A 15,699-nucleotide genomic window follows, 5' to 3' on the forward strand; every position below is an offset into this window, starting at 1 on the left:
CTGTTTTGGTGAATACTTGTGACGGACGGCCCAAAGGGAGCCGATGACTGGATGTCACGATTGTGGCGCGACGGTGGACTCTGCCTAGCACACCCTCGAGGTGTGTCGCGATCTGATGACAGTTCTCGGAGGGGCTTGTTACTGCCGAGCGTCATCACCGCGACGCTCGGCGACGGCGAGTCCAGTAAGGCGATGATCTTCTTCTGCGAGACAGTAATGTCCCAGAAGGAGAATGACGAGCTGATGAGAGAGGAGGCCGCCGACGAGGCCTCCGTCCGCAGGCGACGAACGGAAGTGCGTAGGAGGCGCTACTTAATGCGCCTCCAGTAACACCCCTGTACCCATGTCGGGCAGGGATGGAAACCCGGTCCTGCTAGACACGGCGTCGTCGGGATAGATCAGAGGTGAGCCGGATAGTCCCTATGGATAAGAAGTCTGGCCTTTTCGCCGTGGCCAGCCTGTCGGTGGAAGGATCCTGTAATTAAAGCGGCAGAAGGCTCCCGCAGGTAGTGCAGCCCTAAGTGCTGAAGCCGACATACCATCTAGGAATATCTACCCGGGCATCCTGGATATCACCCGTAAATGGTTTCCCCTGCGATACCAAGGAAAAAAAGCTTAAATATTTCATATTGCTATAATCTATATTTATGTAACTTAAAAATTAATTTTACCCCCGGCGGTCAAGTAACGCCTGTAAAAAGTGTTCAGTGAGGTACATTATGGGTCCATCTTTGCAACTAGAAGAGCATTTTGTCAAGTTGTTTAAAGATTGATTTTGTGGTTTTGACGCTACTCGAATTGTTTAATATAATCCAGTACGAGCAGCCAAGTTGAATATTATTAAGACTCATACAAGCATCAACGATAAAAAAAATTAATATCAATACAATTACAACACATGACAATTTGACTTTCAATTACTAAAACGACAAAAAGTTTTTTTCCACCAAAATTTGTCGTATACTTACTTTAAAATTCCAAGCTTTATACAATTATTTTATTTTCGATTTACTATGCAAAGACTCACAAAGACAAACATTATAGGTCAAGAGCCCGGCAGGGCCAGACTTTCGTCATTTCACAATAACTAAAAGTTTCTCAGCGCATGCTCCCAACACAGATAGAAGCATTGGCCAAATATAAAATTAAACTCATAGTGACTTTAGCAGACACCAGGTGTCAAAGACGTACAAACTGTCAACTTACTTCCGTCATTTAATAAAGCGTATTTTTTAAATATTTTGTTCAAAGTACTATTAGAAATCATGTCGCCCATTGCTCCAACCTTTTTGTAACTTAACTTCGTAGTATGAAAGTGAATATCTTATATTATGTTACTTGGGTAGTTATTATAGGATATTTCCTTAGTTGCCGGACAATTTCGACATTATGTATTATTTGTATGTATAATTATCAAAAATAATACAAATATGTAGCTATACCAGTCGGCTGTTACCTATAACACAAGCATTAAGTTGCTTACCATAGGAACAGATGATCGTGTGTGTATGTTATAGGATATTTATTTATTATAATTATATTAAGATACTAGCTGCTGCCCGCCACGTCGTCTGCGTGAACGCTATACAGCACCAAAAATACCTACAATTATACCTTTTAAAATAACATTTTTAAAGGTATAATCGTAGCTAGGTAGTTAAAATAACATTTACCTGTTTTTTCTTTACATTTCATATCTACAGAAAAATCTCATAGATGGCGCTGCTTTAAAATTGTCTTGTCTACTTATATTCATTTAATAATTATTTTTATCGGCTTAGTTACTTATAATGCGTGATTTTTATGGTGTGAAGCTAGCTTATATAGCATGGTTATGAACATAATAACAACAACATTCAAATATGCGTCGTTAGATTACACGTTGTTACAGAATGCGTTGGGGAAATAAAGGTTCACTGCTCTTTCCCGGTAGGTGATAGCATGATAATATATAGCCTATATGTTGACCCGACTTTTTAATAATATTCGTGCCAAATTTGAAGTAAATCCATGCGGTACTTTTTGAGTTTATCCCGGACATAGGTACATACAGACAAACAGACAAACAGACAGAAATTCTAAAAACTATATTTTTGGCTTCGGTATCGATTGTAGATCACACCCCAAGTATTCTTTTTAAAAAAATATTAAATGTACAGTTTTGATTTTCCTACCATTTTATTATATGTATACATTATAAAATAGCAAAGGTCGGGCCCTCGCTGGCTCTTGGGCTATTAACAGACATTCAAACGGTAACTGTCAACTCAGATGGGATTCGGAAACCATTGTATAATTACTGTTGCCAATATATCTCACCTAATTGAAAAAAAATCACAAATTCTTATTGTGAAAATTACTTTTCAAAAAACAATTACTAAAGAAACAAAGTCTTATTTGAACACAGTCATAAATAAATGCCAAATATTTGGTTAAAGAATAGGTTGTATACTACCTTAATTTACTGTTTTATTGCTTTATCTGCAAACAAAGTCAAATACAAATAGAGTGAATAATGCAAGTAGGGACCCGAAGAAAATTTGCAACAAAGAAGACAATCGACTAAATGTTTAAATTTTATTGGATGCATAAGAAAGTATAAAAGACTGGTCTGTTTTATCTGCCGAATTTAAGGGTGAAATTTATGGAGCAATAAATATTAGAATCAGAGCGAGTGCGTATTTTATTATGTACTGCGATGGTCTATTGGAATTTTAGCAATAAAGTCTTTACGACATAATTCACTTTTGAGTTAAATGGCTTTGTTAGTATTTCGCAAAGTTTTGTATTAAATTCAATACTAAAAGTGTCCATACAGAACTACAATTTAATAGCAGCAAGTGTTTCTTTAATTTATATTTAAAAGAAACAAGGAAAGGACTAGTTCTGATGTCACTTGGGAGTTTGTTCCATAGTATGGAGGCGCGTACCGTAAATAAATTTAATATAAATTTTGTGTTACATTTCGGTATATCTAACACCGCTTTACTGCCAGGGCGCCTGGAACGGAGGAGGCGAAACCGGGATCGGAGATACGACGGAGCATTTGGATCATGAAGGATGTTGAAGAGAATGGACAGGATGTGCATATCATGCCGAAGACGAATAGGGAGCCATTTTAACTGAGCACGAAAGTGAGAGATGCGATCAAATTTTCGCAGGCCAAAGATGAATCTTATGGCAAGATTTTGGAGACGCTCTAACTTTCTAAGTAGCTCCTCAGTCACATCCAGATAGCATACATCAGCATAATCAAGGATAGGTAGCAAAAGCTCATTAATTATTACGAAAATATCTTTCTGAGATGAAGAATGGAATAATAGTGGTTTTCAAATCGTGGTGATGGTAAACCTAAACCTACCTTACTTATAAATAGTTTAAATGTGCTGTGTGGTTTCGGCAGTAAATAATATAGCCACCCCATCTCTTCCCGTAGGTGTCGTTAGAGGCGGCTAAGGGATAATACAGTTCCACTACCACCTCGGAACTTAAAAAGTAGACCGATGGTGGGATAAACATCCAACTGCTGGCTTTAAAATATACAGGCCGAAGACGGGCAGCAGCGTCTTCGGCGCGACAAAGCCAGCACCGCGGTCACCAACCCGCTTGTCCAGTGTGGTGACTATAGGTAACACACATGAGTTCAAGTGATGAGTGATCATGAGTTTTCATTTTTGGCGCGAACTTGTGGAGGCCTATGTACAGTAGTGGACTTCAATAGGCTAAAGTGAAGTAAAGTAAAACTAATAACTGTAATCGCCTGTAAGCGGTTAACGTAACTTATGGACATGTACAACACAAAGATCATAATTTACAAGCGTGTTGAAGAACCTACCCCTGTTGTCAATACATCCTTAGTAGCTCTGGCAAAAAAAAAACTAACAATAGTTGAAAGTACTATTATAAGTCCAAAATGAAGACAGGAGGCTATTTATCAACAAAATTTTGCACAATAGTATATTGAAATGTTCCAAACGTAATTAGACCTTTATCTTGAGACTGTTTGGTGTCAATTTAGATGTTTTATCTTCCGAGTCAATTATGCTCAGGTATTAACGTTTTTGTTGTTTCATGTTTTTTACATCAGAGAAATAAAGACAACTACCAACAAAGCGCCAGATAGCTTCACCCACTGACTAAACAGTTTTTGTGTATATTGAGACAATTGTGATGGACAAACGATCAACAATGATGTTAACGTTTGAGGGCGGCCGTGACGAGATCAAAGCAAGCGTCGTCAAAGAAAAGACAGTTAACAAAACTTAAGTAATTGAAGAAAATATAAGCGTACCGAAGTGAGAATGACAGATTTATTGACTTGTTTTAATTTATTGTAGAAGATGTCACAATGCTATTGTCAGGTAGGGTAGGAACGTTCCTTTTAAACGGCCATGCCGTCTATAATGGTACCGAATTTCTTGTAAAGTAACAACAATAAACCACAAAAGCGTTGAAAATTGCGATTTAAAATTTTATATACTTCTTTTATTTACTAGATTTCGTGAACGATAAGGATCGCTTATTTGTTTACGACTAGCTGTGCCCGCAACTTCTCTCGCGTAAAAAAAATATAAAAAAAAATATAGTTCAGTTCGCCGAGTTATAAAGTGAACGAATTTCTAAAATATAAGTAGCGTAAGTTACTGCTTATTATTACATCCATCTGTAGCTGTCTGTCAGTGAAATGCCCGTCAAAATCAGTCCAGCTGTTTTAGAGATTAACCGGAACAAACAGACAGATCGTCTGTAGCATATAACAAATATAATCCACCACCACCTTGACATGTACATGAAAACATCCGGGACTGACATCTTAATATGCTCGCCGAGGTACGGTGAAGAAAGCCGAAAGCACTAACAACCAGACCGGAAATAAATATTTGTAAAAACACAAATATCCACTCTCGGGAATCGAACTCGTGACCGTTGTTGTGACGCACCATTACAACAAAACGGTCGTCAGCTGGTTTTGCTGATACGAAAAAGTTGTATGACCGTAACAGGTGTTGTTATTTCGTAATGGGTTCGTGTAGTGATCACAGCAAAGTTGTGAAAGTAATCCACTACATTTTCGATTCACCGCGTTACATATCACTGCTGGGCATAGGCTTCTTTCTTCACGCAGGAGAAGGATTGGAGCTTAATTAACCATGCTGCTCAGTTACGAGTTTGTGGATATACATATTCGCTACTATGATTAATGATCGATCACAAATTTATGATTACAATCGGTACCTATGGCTGCAGCATTAAAGAATATAGCCACTCCCTCTCTTCCCGTGAGTGTCGTAAGAGGCGACTAAGGGACAACACAGTTCCACTACTATCTTGGAAGTTATAAAGCCGACCGGTGGCGGGGTAACCATCCAACTGCAGGCTTTGAAATAGACAGGCTGAAGACGGGTAGCAGCGTCTTCGGTTCGACAAAGCCAGCCCTGCGGTGACTATGGGCAAAACACATGAGTTCACGCCATTTTTGGCGCGAACTTGTTGAGGCCAATGTCCAACAGTGGACTGCAATAGGCTGAAGTGATGATGATGATGAGTGATGATCGGTACCAACATCTTACCGTACTTTACACGATAGACATACAAACCGGAAAGAAATGTTTCTACAAATACAAATATCCATCCCGAGCGGGAACCGAACCTTCGGTGTTTCAGGCGAATACAAGCGCCACTACACCGGAGCGGTTGTTACTACACTACATTTACCATGCATGAATACGACAATAGAATCTCAGGCAAGCTAAGGAATGTGAATAGTTGTGTTTGCTAGCAAACGAAACAAATCGACTTTAATTAAATCGACAAGTAATACAACGTAAGTAGACGAAAGAAGTTAACAAATGCATTAGTCGTCGATTTCTCTGGGATCCCATCATCAGATCCTGGTTTCCTTATCGTGTTACCACTTTTGGGATACCTTCTTTCCGACAAAAAAAAAATTATCAAAATCGGTTCATAAACGACGAAGTTATCCCCGAACATACATAAATATATATACGGTCGAATTGAGTAACCTCCTTTTTTGAAGTCGGTTAAAAAGATATTTGTAATTGGTTTGTTAGAAAAATGGAAATGATGTGACGTTAAAGACATTTTTGATTTTTTTTTAACAAAATACTCAGTTTACCTAAATATATATAGATATAGATTATCTGTATATATATGTATGTAAAATAATACACATAATATACAAGTATAAGTTCAAACTGTATAAGAAAAAAATTAATTTATATTTTTTAGTTTTGAGGTTATTTATCTTAAAACTATTTTGTCTTCCTACTTTTATATTGTTTTGATTATCTAACAATAAATAATTAAGTAATATAAAATCGGTTGCTCTCGAATATTTATATTTATTTATACTTAAAATGAAAATAATTTTAAATTTATTGTTCCAATCTCAATCTAAATTAGCTTATTACGAATTATTTTTTTAAATATCTTTCTTTTATTTTAATAACAAAATATGTTATATAAAAATAATATATTATAATTTATTATATAACTTGTGCATAACATAAATCAAATATTTCAAAGTTAAATCAATCTGTAGCTCAGTAACTGTCAGTCAAAATAACGATCAAAGTTACAGATAATTGTATGTGTTAAGTTACGATTTCCGAAGCAGTTAAAGATGTCGGTCCCGATAGCTTTGATCTCACAGTTTCCGTCCGTCATTGCCGCGTCTGTGCGGTGTCGACGGCACCAATCGTCCGTCCCGGCGCCGGCTACACGATAAAGGCTGACACAGACCATGCGAGTTTTACACTACAATTATTTCGATTGGGGTACTACCTCGACCTTACAGAAGATCACAGCTAAATAGTACTGTTTTCAAGCAGTTTTGTGTTCCTGTCGATGAGTAAGGTGAAGCTCCTGGTGGGAATTGGGGATAGGGTTGGTGACGCGCTTGCGATGCGTAGTATTGTATACCTACGTCAATAAGCTACGGTAATCGCTTAAGTTCAGGTGAGCCGTACGCTTGTTTGCCAAAGTTGTATAAAAAAAGGAAAAAGTCAATAATTTTGATCAATGTCGCCCTCGGACAATAATTCATTATATACCTTCCCATAGCATATTTTCTTACGTCAATTCTGGTACAAGAAAGATAGAAAATACATTATATTATTTAACTTTTTTTAAACTTTTTTCGAGTCAAATTTATGTGTTTTGCTGATTTTTCACTTCGTAATTCTGAATCGGTGGTAGCTTACCACAACAATTAATTTATCTATTAAGGTGTCCGATAATTATAACTTGTAATATAGTGGTTGAAAGCTGGCGTCTGTTATATGGTCCTATTTAAATTTGATCAAATTCTGATGAATACTTTTTGAGTTATCTCTTATACCTAATGCGTATTTACTTGACCATTTTTTTCATCTACCTACATTGTATTACTTGTTGATGATAACTGAAAAAAACAATTTTTTTTTCGTTGGTGGATTTTTTGGTGGAGTACACACACTTATGTTTACTAGTGGTCGTCCAGTGGTCGAATATCGACCATCATTATTTCAATTATAAGTAATAGATATATACATATATAAAACATTGTCAAAGACTATACTTCTATAATATTAAAGAAAAGATTATTATAATTATATGCTTATGTGTGTCAAATACATGGTAGAGTATGTAATATTTATTTTATTAATTTAATGTATTTTTTATTTATAATTTAAATAAAAATTAGCATTCTGCACTTCACCTCTACGTAAACTCTAAGTGTGCGAAATTTTATACTCCTTCGTCCGCGCAATTTTTTGATAATAGGGGTACAAAGTTTTTGCTTCACGTATGAGGCATTGCACTTATGTCCGTTTAATCACATATAATGAATCATTTAAATACATATAATAGTTACTTCTATATTTTTGTATAGAAGTGACAAAAGAAAGTATAGAAGTATAGATGAAATATGATTAGCCCATTGGCGCAGTGTGCCCTGTAATCCACGGGTTGCGGGTTCGCTCCCTACCTGAGTCTGGGTGTAATATTCATATTTATACATTTATATATGTATTATTTTTATGTATAATTATAAAAAAAGGTTAGCCATTACAGTCACTTGTTACCTATTATTAAGTTGCTTATTTTAGTAACAGATGATCGTGGGTGTGTTAAAGATATTTATATATTTATAATTTGTGTTCCAAATCTGTACGTGATTAAATACCCTAAACCACAGACCGTCAAATCCACACTAATGCTTACATTCGTTTGTTGTAACCGAAAATAACAAGAAAAAAAAAATCACCGCAATTTCTCATTTCACCCCAATACGAGGGTATCTTTCGGAACTTTTTGCTCAAATTTTTTTTCGCATTTCGCTCAATTTTTTTACTCGTTAATTCATAATGAAATGTTTACACGTGAATAAATTACGAACGTCGTATAATTCTTTTTACGTTAAACCTGTTGCGTTTATCGATGCGTGAAAGTATTTGATGTGTCCGTTTTTACTTCAATACGGTTTAATGATTGCATGTAATTGTATCTATAATCACTTTATGTTTAATATCTACGATTTTATTTTTCCACACATTAGGAATTCTAAACATTTTTGAATATCATATCAAAAATTGACCGCTCCAGCGGGGTTCGAACCTGCGTCCTCCGACTGACCGTGTCGGCGCTCTAGCCAATTAAGCTATACTTTATGTTTGTCAGTATTTCGTTCAATACGCGAAAAATGCCTAATTTATTACTTACTTTCTTGCAAATGAGCCAAAATGACTGCTATGAAGTTGCGACATCTATCAAAACTATCTAACATCATAAAGCTAAAGAGTTTTTTTGTTTGTCTATGTGTTGTTGAAACTCCTTGTTCAATTTGAAATATTATTTTTTTGTCGTATAATCTATTTACCGTGGATGGCTAAGGTTGTGTATTATCTTATATATAAAATTCTCGTGTCACAATGTTAGTTAAAATACTCCTCCGAAACGGCTGAACCGATTTTTATAAAAATTTTATAAAAAAAATTGTGCATATCGGGTAGGTCTGAAAATAAGCCAAATCTATTTTATACACCTAAGTTATAAGATGAGGGGATTAAGGGGGTAAATAACAAATATGGCAAAATAACGTTTGCGGGGTTAGCTAGTTTTAGTATTTAAGTTTTTTTCTCAAACCAACGTAAAGGAAACCGCAGTGTAAAGCTAGTTTTAAATTGTTGTTATTGAGTAAATCGAATCCAAAACCGGGTTGATTTGCTAGTCATTCAGTTGGATTTCATAGTTGTGTATAAAAATCTAATCGTCGATTACCGCGCACCCCATAAATGCATTAAGATAAGCTTATCTATGGAGATAAAATCCCATTAGTTCAGGTCAATGGTACGCCATTCAAACGGATTTTTTAATCTTCTTATCGGTAAATTGTGCCTAAATTTATATTTATTATATACATTAATTTAATTATTTATTTAATAGATATATATAATCTTTGCTAGTTTACATAATCAATTGCAAAAATGTAAAATAAGCAATAAGGTTGTCTTTGAATGCTGCCTATGTGCCTTTCTTTTTTCTAAATAAAATAGATTATAATCTATTTTATTAAAAAAAAAATAATATATTAAAAAAATCTATTATAATTTATTAAAAAAAACACATTATATATATATATATATATATATATATATATATATATATATATATATATATATATATATATATATATATATATATATATATATATATATATATATATATATATATATATATATATAATGTGATTCTAGTTTGTATAAAATAAAAATAAAAACATCTAAAAATATGTAAAATTGTAACAGGTAATAAAAAAAAACTGGAAAAGTCAGTTTTAATACTCATTAATGACTTCTTTCAGGCCGTAAATCTTAAAACATACTCGGATGTAAGTAAAATATACAATGACAAATTGTGTAATAAATATATATATTAATTTCAAAATTTTAACTATAGTACCAGTTCTAATCTTAAAATAGTTGAATTTTGACTCACACGAGATCGAACGCTTTAGACAGATCCAGAAATTGCTAACAAACGTTTTTCAATCCTTGACATCTTAATATATATAAATCTCGTGTCACAATGTTTGTCCTCAATGGACTCCTAAACCACTTAACCGATTATAATAAAATTCGCACACCATGTGCAGTTCGATCCAACTTAAAAGATAGGCTATATTTTATTTTGATATATTATGTTATTATTATATTTAAGAAAAAAATAAGGTGATACGAAGTTCGCCAGGTCAGCTAGTAACATATATTCTTCTTCAAATATCTATTATTGCATTACGCGTCGACAAGTCATCTTTGAATGTCACCTCTTTTGACAGCTTCCTCTAAATGTGTCATCAAGCTTGTCTAACACTTCGGCTATTTTTGACACTAAGACTTGACTACTGCAACATTAGTTCTACTTTTTGCTATAAACACAATCGGTATCATTATTCCATATGATCTTTATATCGGTCAAAACAGGTGGTAATATAGCAATTGATATTATTAAACATTTTTGAATATCATATAATTGACCGCTCCAGCGGGGTTCGAACCCGCGTCTCCGACTGACCGTGTCGGATTGATATTATTTTTCACTATTAAAACAACAACTGATCGACTAGCCCGTTGGCGCAGTTTGTAGTGGCCCTGCTTTCTGCCCCGCGGGTTGTGCGTTCGATTCCCGCCCGAGTCTGGGTGTAATATTTATATTTATATGTGTTTTATTTCCTCCTATTATTTTATTTAATTTTTTTATGTGCCCGCGGCTACACCCGCGTTGAAATCAGTGTGTCAAGTTTTCCCAGCAAACTTCCAGTGAAACTCTCATCAAAATCGGCTTAACCGTTCCGTAAACCTTCCTCCCGCCAAAAATGGCGTTACCTCATGTTTTTTTGCCCATAGTCACCACGCTGGGCAGGTGGATTGGTGACCGCAGTGTCCATACATATTGTTGCCCAATAATATGACTTCAATTACACCGACAAGTAATACAACATAGGTATATGATAAAATAGGCAAGAAAATACGTGTTATCAAAGATTACTCAAAAAGTTGCTATCATCTCAATTTGAATGAGACTACAAGACATGTATCAGCTTTTAGCTGAAATAAAAATCATCAAAATTGATACACCCAGTAAAAAGGTATGCGGTATAATACAACGTAGGTCGACGAATAAATAGTAAAGTAAATACGTATTTTTGGATATAACTCGATAAATACTAGTCACATCTCGATTAAATTTAAATGAAACCATATGACATGCATACATGCATCACCTTATGATTAAAAAAAAAAAACAACGAAATCGATTTACCAAGTAAAAAGTTCTGATGTAACATACATTTAAAAAAATTACAATCGAATTTAGAACCTTTTCCTTTTTTCAAGTCTGTTAAAAATAGCGCATATCAAATATACGTAAATATATACGTAACATAAAATTCAATTTTTGTGGTTTCTGTTTTAATTATTGAGTTAATTAAAAATTTAAATATAATTATAAGATTACTATCAACAGGCTAATTGTGTATGCTTTCTTAATTAGTAAAATTACTCTTTAAATAAAACCGCCATGAAATTCTATCAAATTTTTTATACTCTCTTTGAATTAAGATAAAATTTATAACTATGTGAAAATGTCAGTGTTAATTGTTCTAAAACTAAACGCATTGATTTTATTTTACATAATGTTTTCGAAAAAAAAAATTCCAATCTTATCTAAATGAAAACAATTTCAAACTTTCTAAGATTTTTTTGTATCTTCTTATTGATAACTAAATTATTCAAAAAAATATTTTTGTTACGAATGTGTTATCCAATAAAGAATAACTATATAAATATAATGAATGCACGATTGTGTGACATAAGACCTCAGAATTATCTAAAAGCAATAAACGTTAAAATAGTACAAAGTAGCTGTAATTTTTTTAGTGAAAATATAAAAATAAGCTAGCGTTAAACGTAAGAAAATGTTTCCATAAACGGTTTTATTTTTATGAACAACGATATACGACAGCTGAATAAAACCGAGCGCTACGCCTAACTAAATTCACTGTTGGCAAAACATTTCAATTCCGCAGCCTACAAGTGATAACGTCGCAGTCGACGCACGTATACAATGATTTAGTCACAGACTAGACTTACAATAAACAGCCAGACGCCTATGCGCTCCTAAACAAACACTAAAATGCCCACGTCTCTAATTTATAGAAGAACTCCGGCCCGCGAGGCCCCGGTATCGCAATAAACATGTTTTTTGTTTCGCATGTCCGCGCACTGTCAAATATATTACAACCCGCCGGGTTATTTACGACCTCTGTCGTCCGCCCATACGTTATACTTAGTATCTTTGTTTGGACACAATAAGCAATATTTCTAAAGGGCCCGACGTCGCTCGCAGCTGTTGATATGGGTTCCCAAATTGACATATTTAATTTGATCGCAACGCGGGTCCCGTTTGAACGGGGCCGTGTTTGACAGGTTTTAGTGTCGGATTAACATTAACGTTATGGACTTTGTACTGTCAATAAAGTGAAATATCGAAAGATAAAGTCCCGGCGCGCTCGTAAAACAAGCGTTGACACATCAAACGGTTACTGGGAAACGCCATAGATCGGATCAATTTTCCCCTTTGAACCGAACACATCCCAGAACAAAGGCGACTGTAAAAGAGTAAGTAGTTTCGAATGTGTCAGCAGCAAAGCGCCGGCGAGAGGAGCGTTGTCGAAAGCGTAATAAAAGTGGTTCGGAACAAAAAAGCTGCGGAGTGTAGCGGAGCGGGCAGGTAGAGCCGCGGCGGTTCAAAGCGATGCCGTCATGGGTGGCTCGCCACCAACGCCATCGCACGTCTCAATCCGCACCCGGCTGCCCGCCATGCCGCCTTTCCTTTTTCCCCTACCGCAATGCAGCTATGTGTCGTTTCCGCTTTATTTTTTATGACTGTGTGCTGCAGCGGAGAGATATAGCGTTGCTTTTCTAACAAATACTTGAGATAGCGCCGTCCTTGTCTCGCGGGGCAGGCGGGAGGTAATGAAACGTCGTGCGCTGGTGGGGTTTCGTCGCTCACAGTCACCTCGACCGCCGCTACGGACGCACGCATTCGCTGCAAGCATTTCTCGCGACCGTGTCATAGACCAGTTGTGTTAACAGAGCTGACAGTGACTTACGTTAAGTGAACACGTGATCATAAACAGTAATAGTTTAAGTTTATCTCCAAATGGTGGTGCTTGAAGACGGAGCCATGATGACTACTAATCCAAATCAGTATTTACAACCTGATTACTTGCAACCACTTCCATCTTCTGTAAGTATTTTAATTATTTTTTGTTTAAAAAAAATATTAAAAATATTTTTAGAATAATTATAATGTTAGAAAATATAAATACATTTAAAATGTAAATTTTTTTATAATTAAAAATTAAACACCAATTTTTTTTTAAATAACTAAGTGACTAATTTTTTTTTTGTTTTGTTACAGTTGGACTCTAAAAAAAGTCCTCTCGCGCTTTTAGCGCAAACATGCAGCCAGATTGGAGCGGATACGTTACCTGCCAAGCCGCTCTTGCCGTCGCTTGATAAAAAGAAACCAGTGAATAGTGTTAACAGTGATAACATTAGTCGTTCTTCACCCAGTGCGAGTAAATTGGATAAACCGCGTTCCTCACCTGAAAGCAAACATCTAGCTTTTAAACCTTACGAAACCAACGTCATTACGAAAAAACCTGAGGAATCTCGTCCACCCTCAAAAGCCAGTTCTGATAGCTCGGAAGACAAAAAATCGGGCAAAAGTACCCCAGGAAGAAAATCAACTCCGCCAACGACGGAAAATGGAAAGATCAGCCCTAATAACGATCAAAAGTCCTCTTCTTCTGCATCATCTGGAACTAGCCCTATTATTCGTTCCGGTTTAGAAGTTTTGGGACACGGCAAGGATCATCTGGGAGCATTTAAAAATTTACCTGGTCTACCTGGATTCAATCCCTTGGCTGGACTTTGTTGTCCTCCTGGAATGGAACAACACTCAAACCCCGCATTTCGTCCTCCTTACGCTGGAGCGCCATTGAGCGCTCATCACGCTGCTATGCTGGCTGCAGCTGCCACCTTCCCAGGATCGTCACCAAATCCTTATCTTGGATACGCCAGAGTTAAAACACCAGCGGGTGGTGAAACATTAGTACCGGTATGCAAAGATCCCTATTGCACCGGCTGCCAGTTTTCAGTCAACAATCATCACCTTTTAATGAGCAATGGAGCTTGTCCAGCTGGTTGTACGCAATGCGAACATCAAAAATACAATTTAGCAATGGCGATGGCTTTATCACAACAAGGAGCCGCCGGCAGCATTCCATATCCACATTTAAGCCGTCCGTATATTTGTAGCTGGATTGTTGGGGAATCTTACTGTGGAAAACGTTTCGGAAATTCGGAGGAGCTTCTTCAACACCTACGAAGTCACACGACGGACGGGGCAACTCCAACTTCATCACCAACATCACAACCATCGTTACTGAACCCATTAAATCCCTTATTTACAACCGCTGGACTTCGTGGCGCATACCAGACGGCACCTTTGAGCCCTCTGTCGGCGAGTAGATACCATCCATACTCAAAGGCTTTACCTCCGAGCCTTTCTCCGTATGGTGCTTTTAATCCTGCTTTGGGTCCTTTCTACTCGCCCTATGCAATGTACGGCCAGAGGCTCGGTGCAGCTGCAGTGCATCAGTAAATTAGTGTAGTGAGGACTGTCGACATTCTGTGATATCATAATAGACTTAAATGATGTTTTAAGGCGTGATCCGCCATGACAAATTTAGATAATAGTGCAATCTTAAATTAACAATATAAGTTATTTGTTCCGACGGAGTTTGTAAGCACGTTGGTGACATGTGGATTATATAAAGACTATGCACAGCCAAATGTTTTGTGTCTATGTTCAATATTAACAAAATAAATTTCAAATACAAATTTATTAAAACTATATAGTTTTTAATTTCTTCTCTCTCTTATATTTCATATACGATTAAACTATAAACATAATAAATAATCAATCGAATTTTATTACTTCTTAACGATTATATATGCGTATAAATTTATTTAAGGATACTTTCACGCCAGTAAATCATAAGTAATACATATAGAAAGCGCTATCAGAATTCACATTAAGTAAATTACACATCACACTTGGTTCATTTTAATTCTGACTCGGAGCAAAATTCGATGTGAATGATTAACACACGCATTAGCGCCGTCAATCAACAGAAACGTAGCGTGATAAAACAAGACTGCAATCACGCGAACACGAGAGCTACCGCCCACCTAAAACGAACAGTAAAACATCTAACAAAATAATTTTACTTCATTGAAACATTATAAAAAGATGAAGTAGGTACGAGACTCGCTGTCATTAATAACAAAGCCATGAGCTGTCAAGATTGTTAATGCGGTGTTTTTTTTTTTAATAAATGCTATTTTGATTAGGCCCATGTCATGTTGGAAATTCAACTGTCAAAAGCGTAATTGGTCGCACGAAAAGGCCGAGAGACAGGTGATGGCGTAGCTTGAAACAGATTTAGACTTACAAAATAATTCAATTAGTTATTTTTTTTTTAATGTTATTAATTTATTTTTGTAAGAGTTTTAATAAAATCTACATTGAAAGAATAACGCTTTAGCACAACTTAAAAGTAATTTA

General features: G+C 35.8%; 1 protein-coding gene across 1 annotated transcript; it reads left to right on the forward strand.

Moving 5' to 3' along the window:
- Window positions 1-13,207: 13,207 nt before the first annotated feature.
- On the forward strand, window positions 13,208-14,985 carry LOC123655044 (zinc finger protein Noc). The gene is made up of 2 exons (XM_045590890.1): window positions 13,208-13,311; window positions 13,486-14,985. Exons 1-2 carry the CDS (start codon window positions 13,225-13,227, stop codon window positions 14,731-14,733), a joined length of 1,335 nt encoding a protein of 444 aa, XP_045446846.1. The 5' UTR covers window positions 13,208-13,224; the 3' UTR covers window positions 14,734-14,985.
- Window positions 14,986-15,699: the final 714 nt, after the last annotated feature.

The sequence above is a fragment of the Melitaea cinxia genome, chromosome 7 (genome assembly GCF_905220565.1).
Source record: "Melitaea cinxia chromosome 7, ilMelCinx1.1, whole genome shotgun sequence".
Classification (NCBI taxonomy): Eukaryota; Metazoa; Arthropoda; class Insecta; order Lepidoptera; family Nymphalidae; genus Melitaea; species Melitaea cinxia.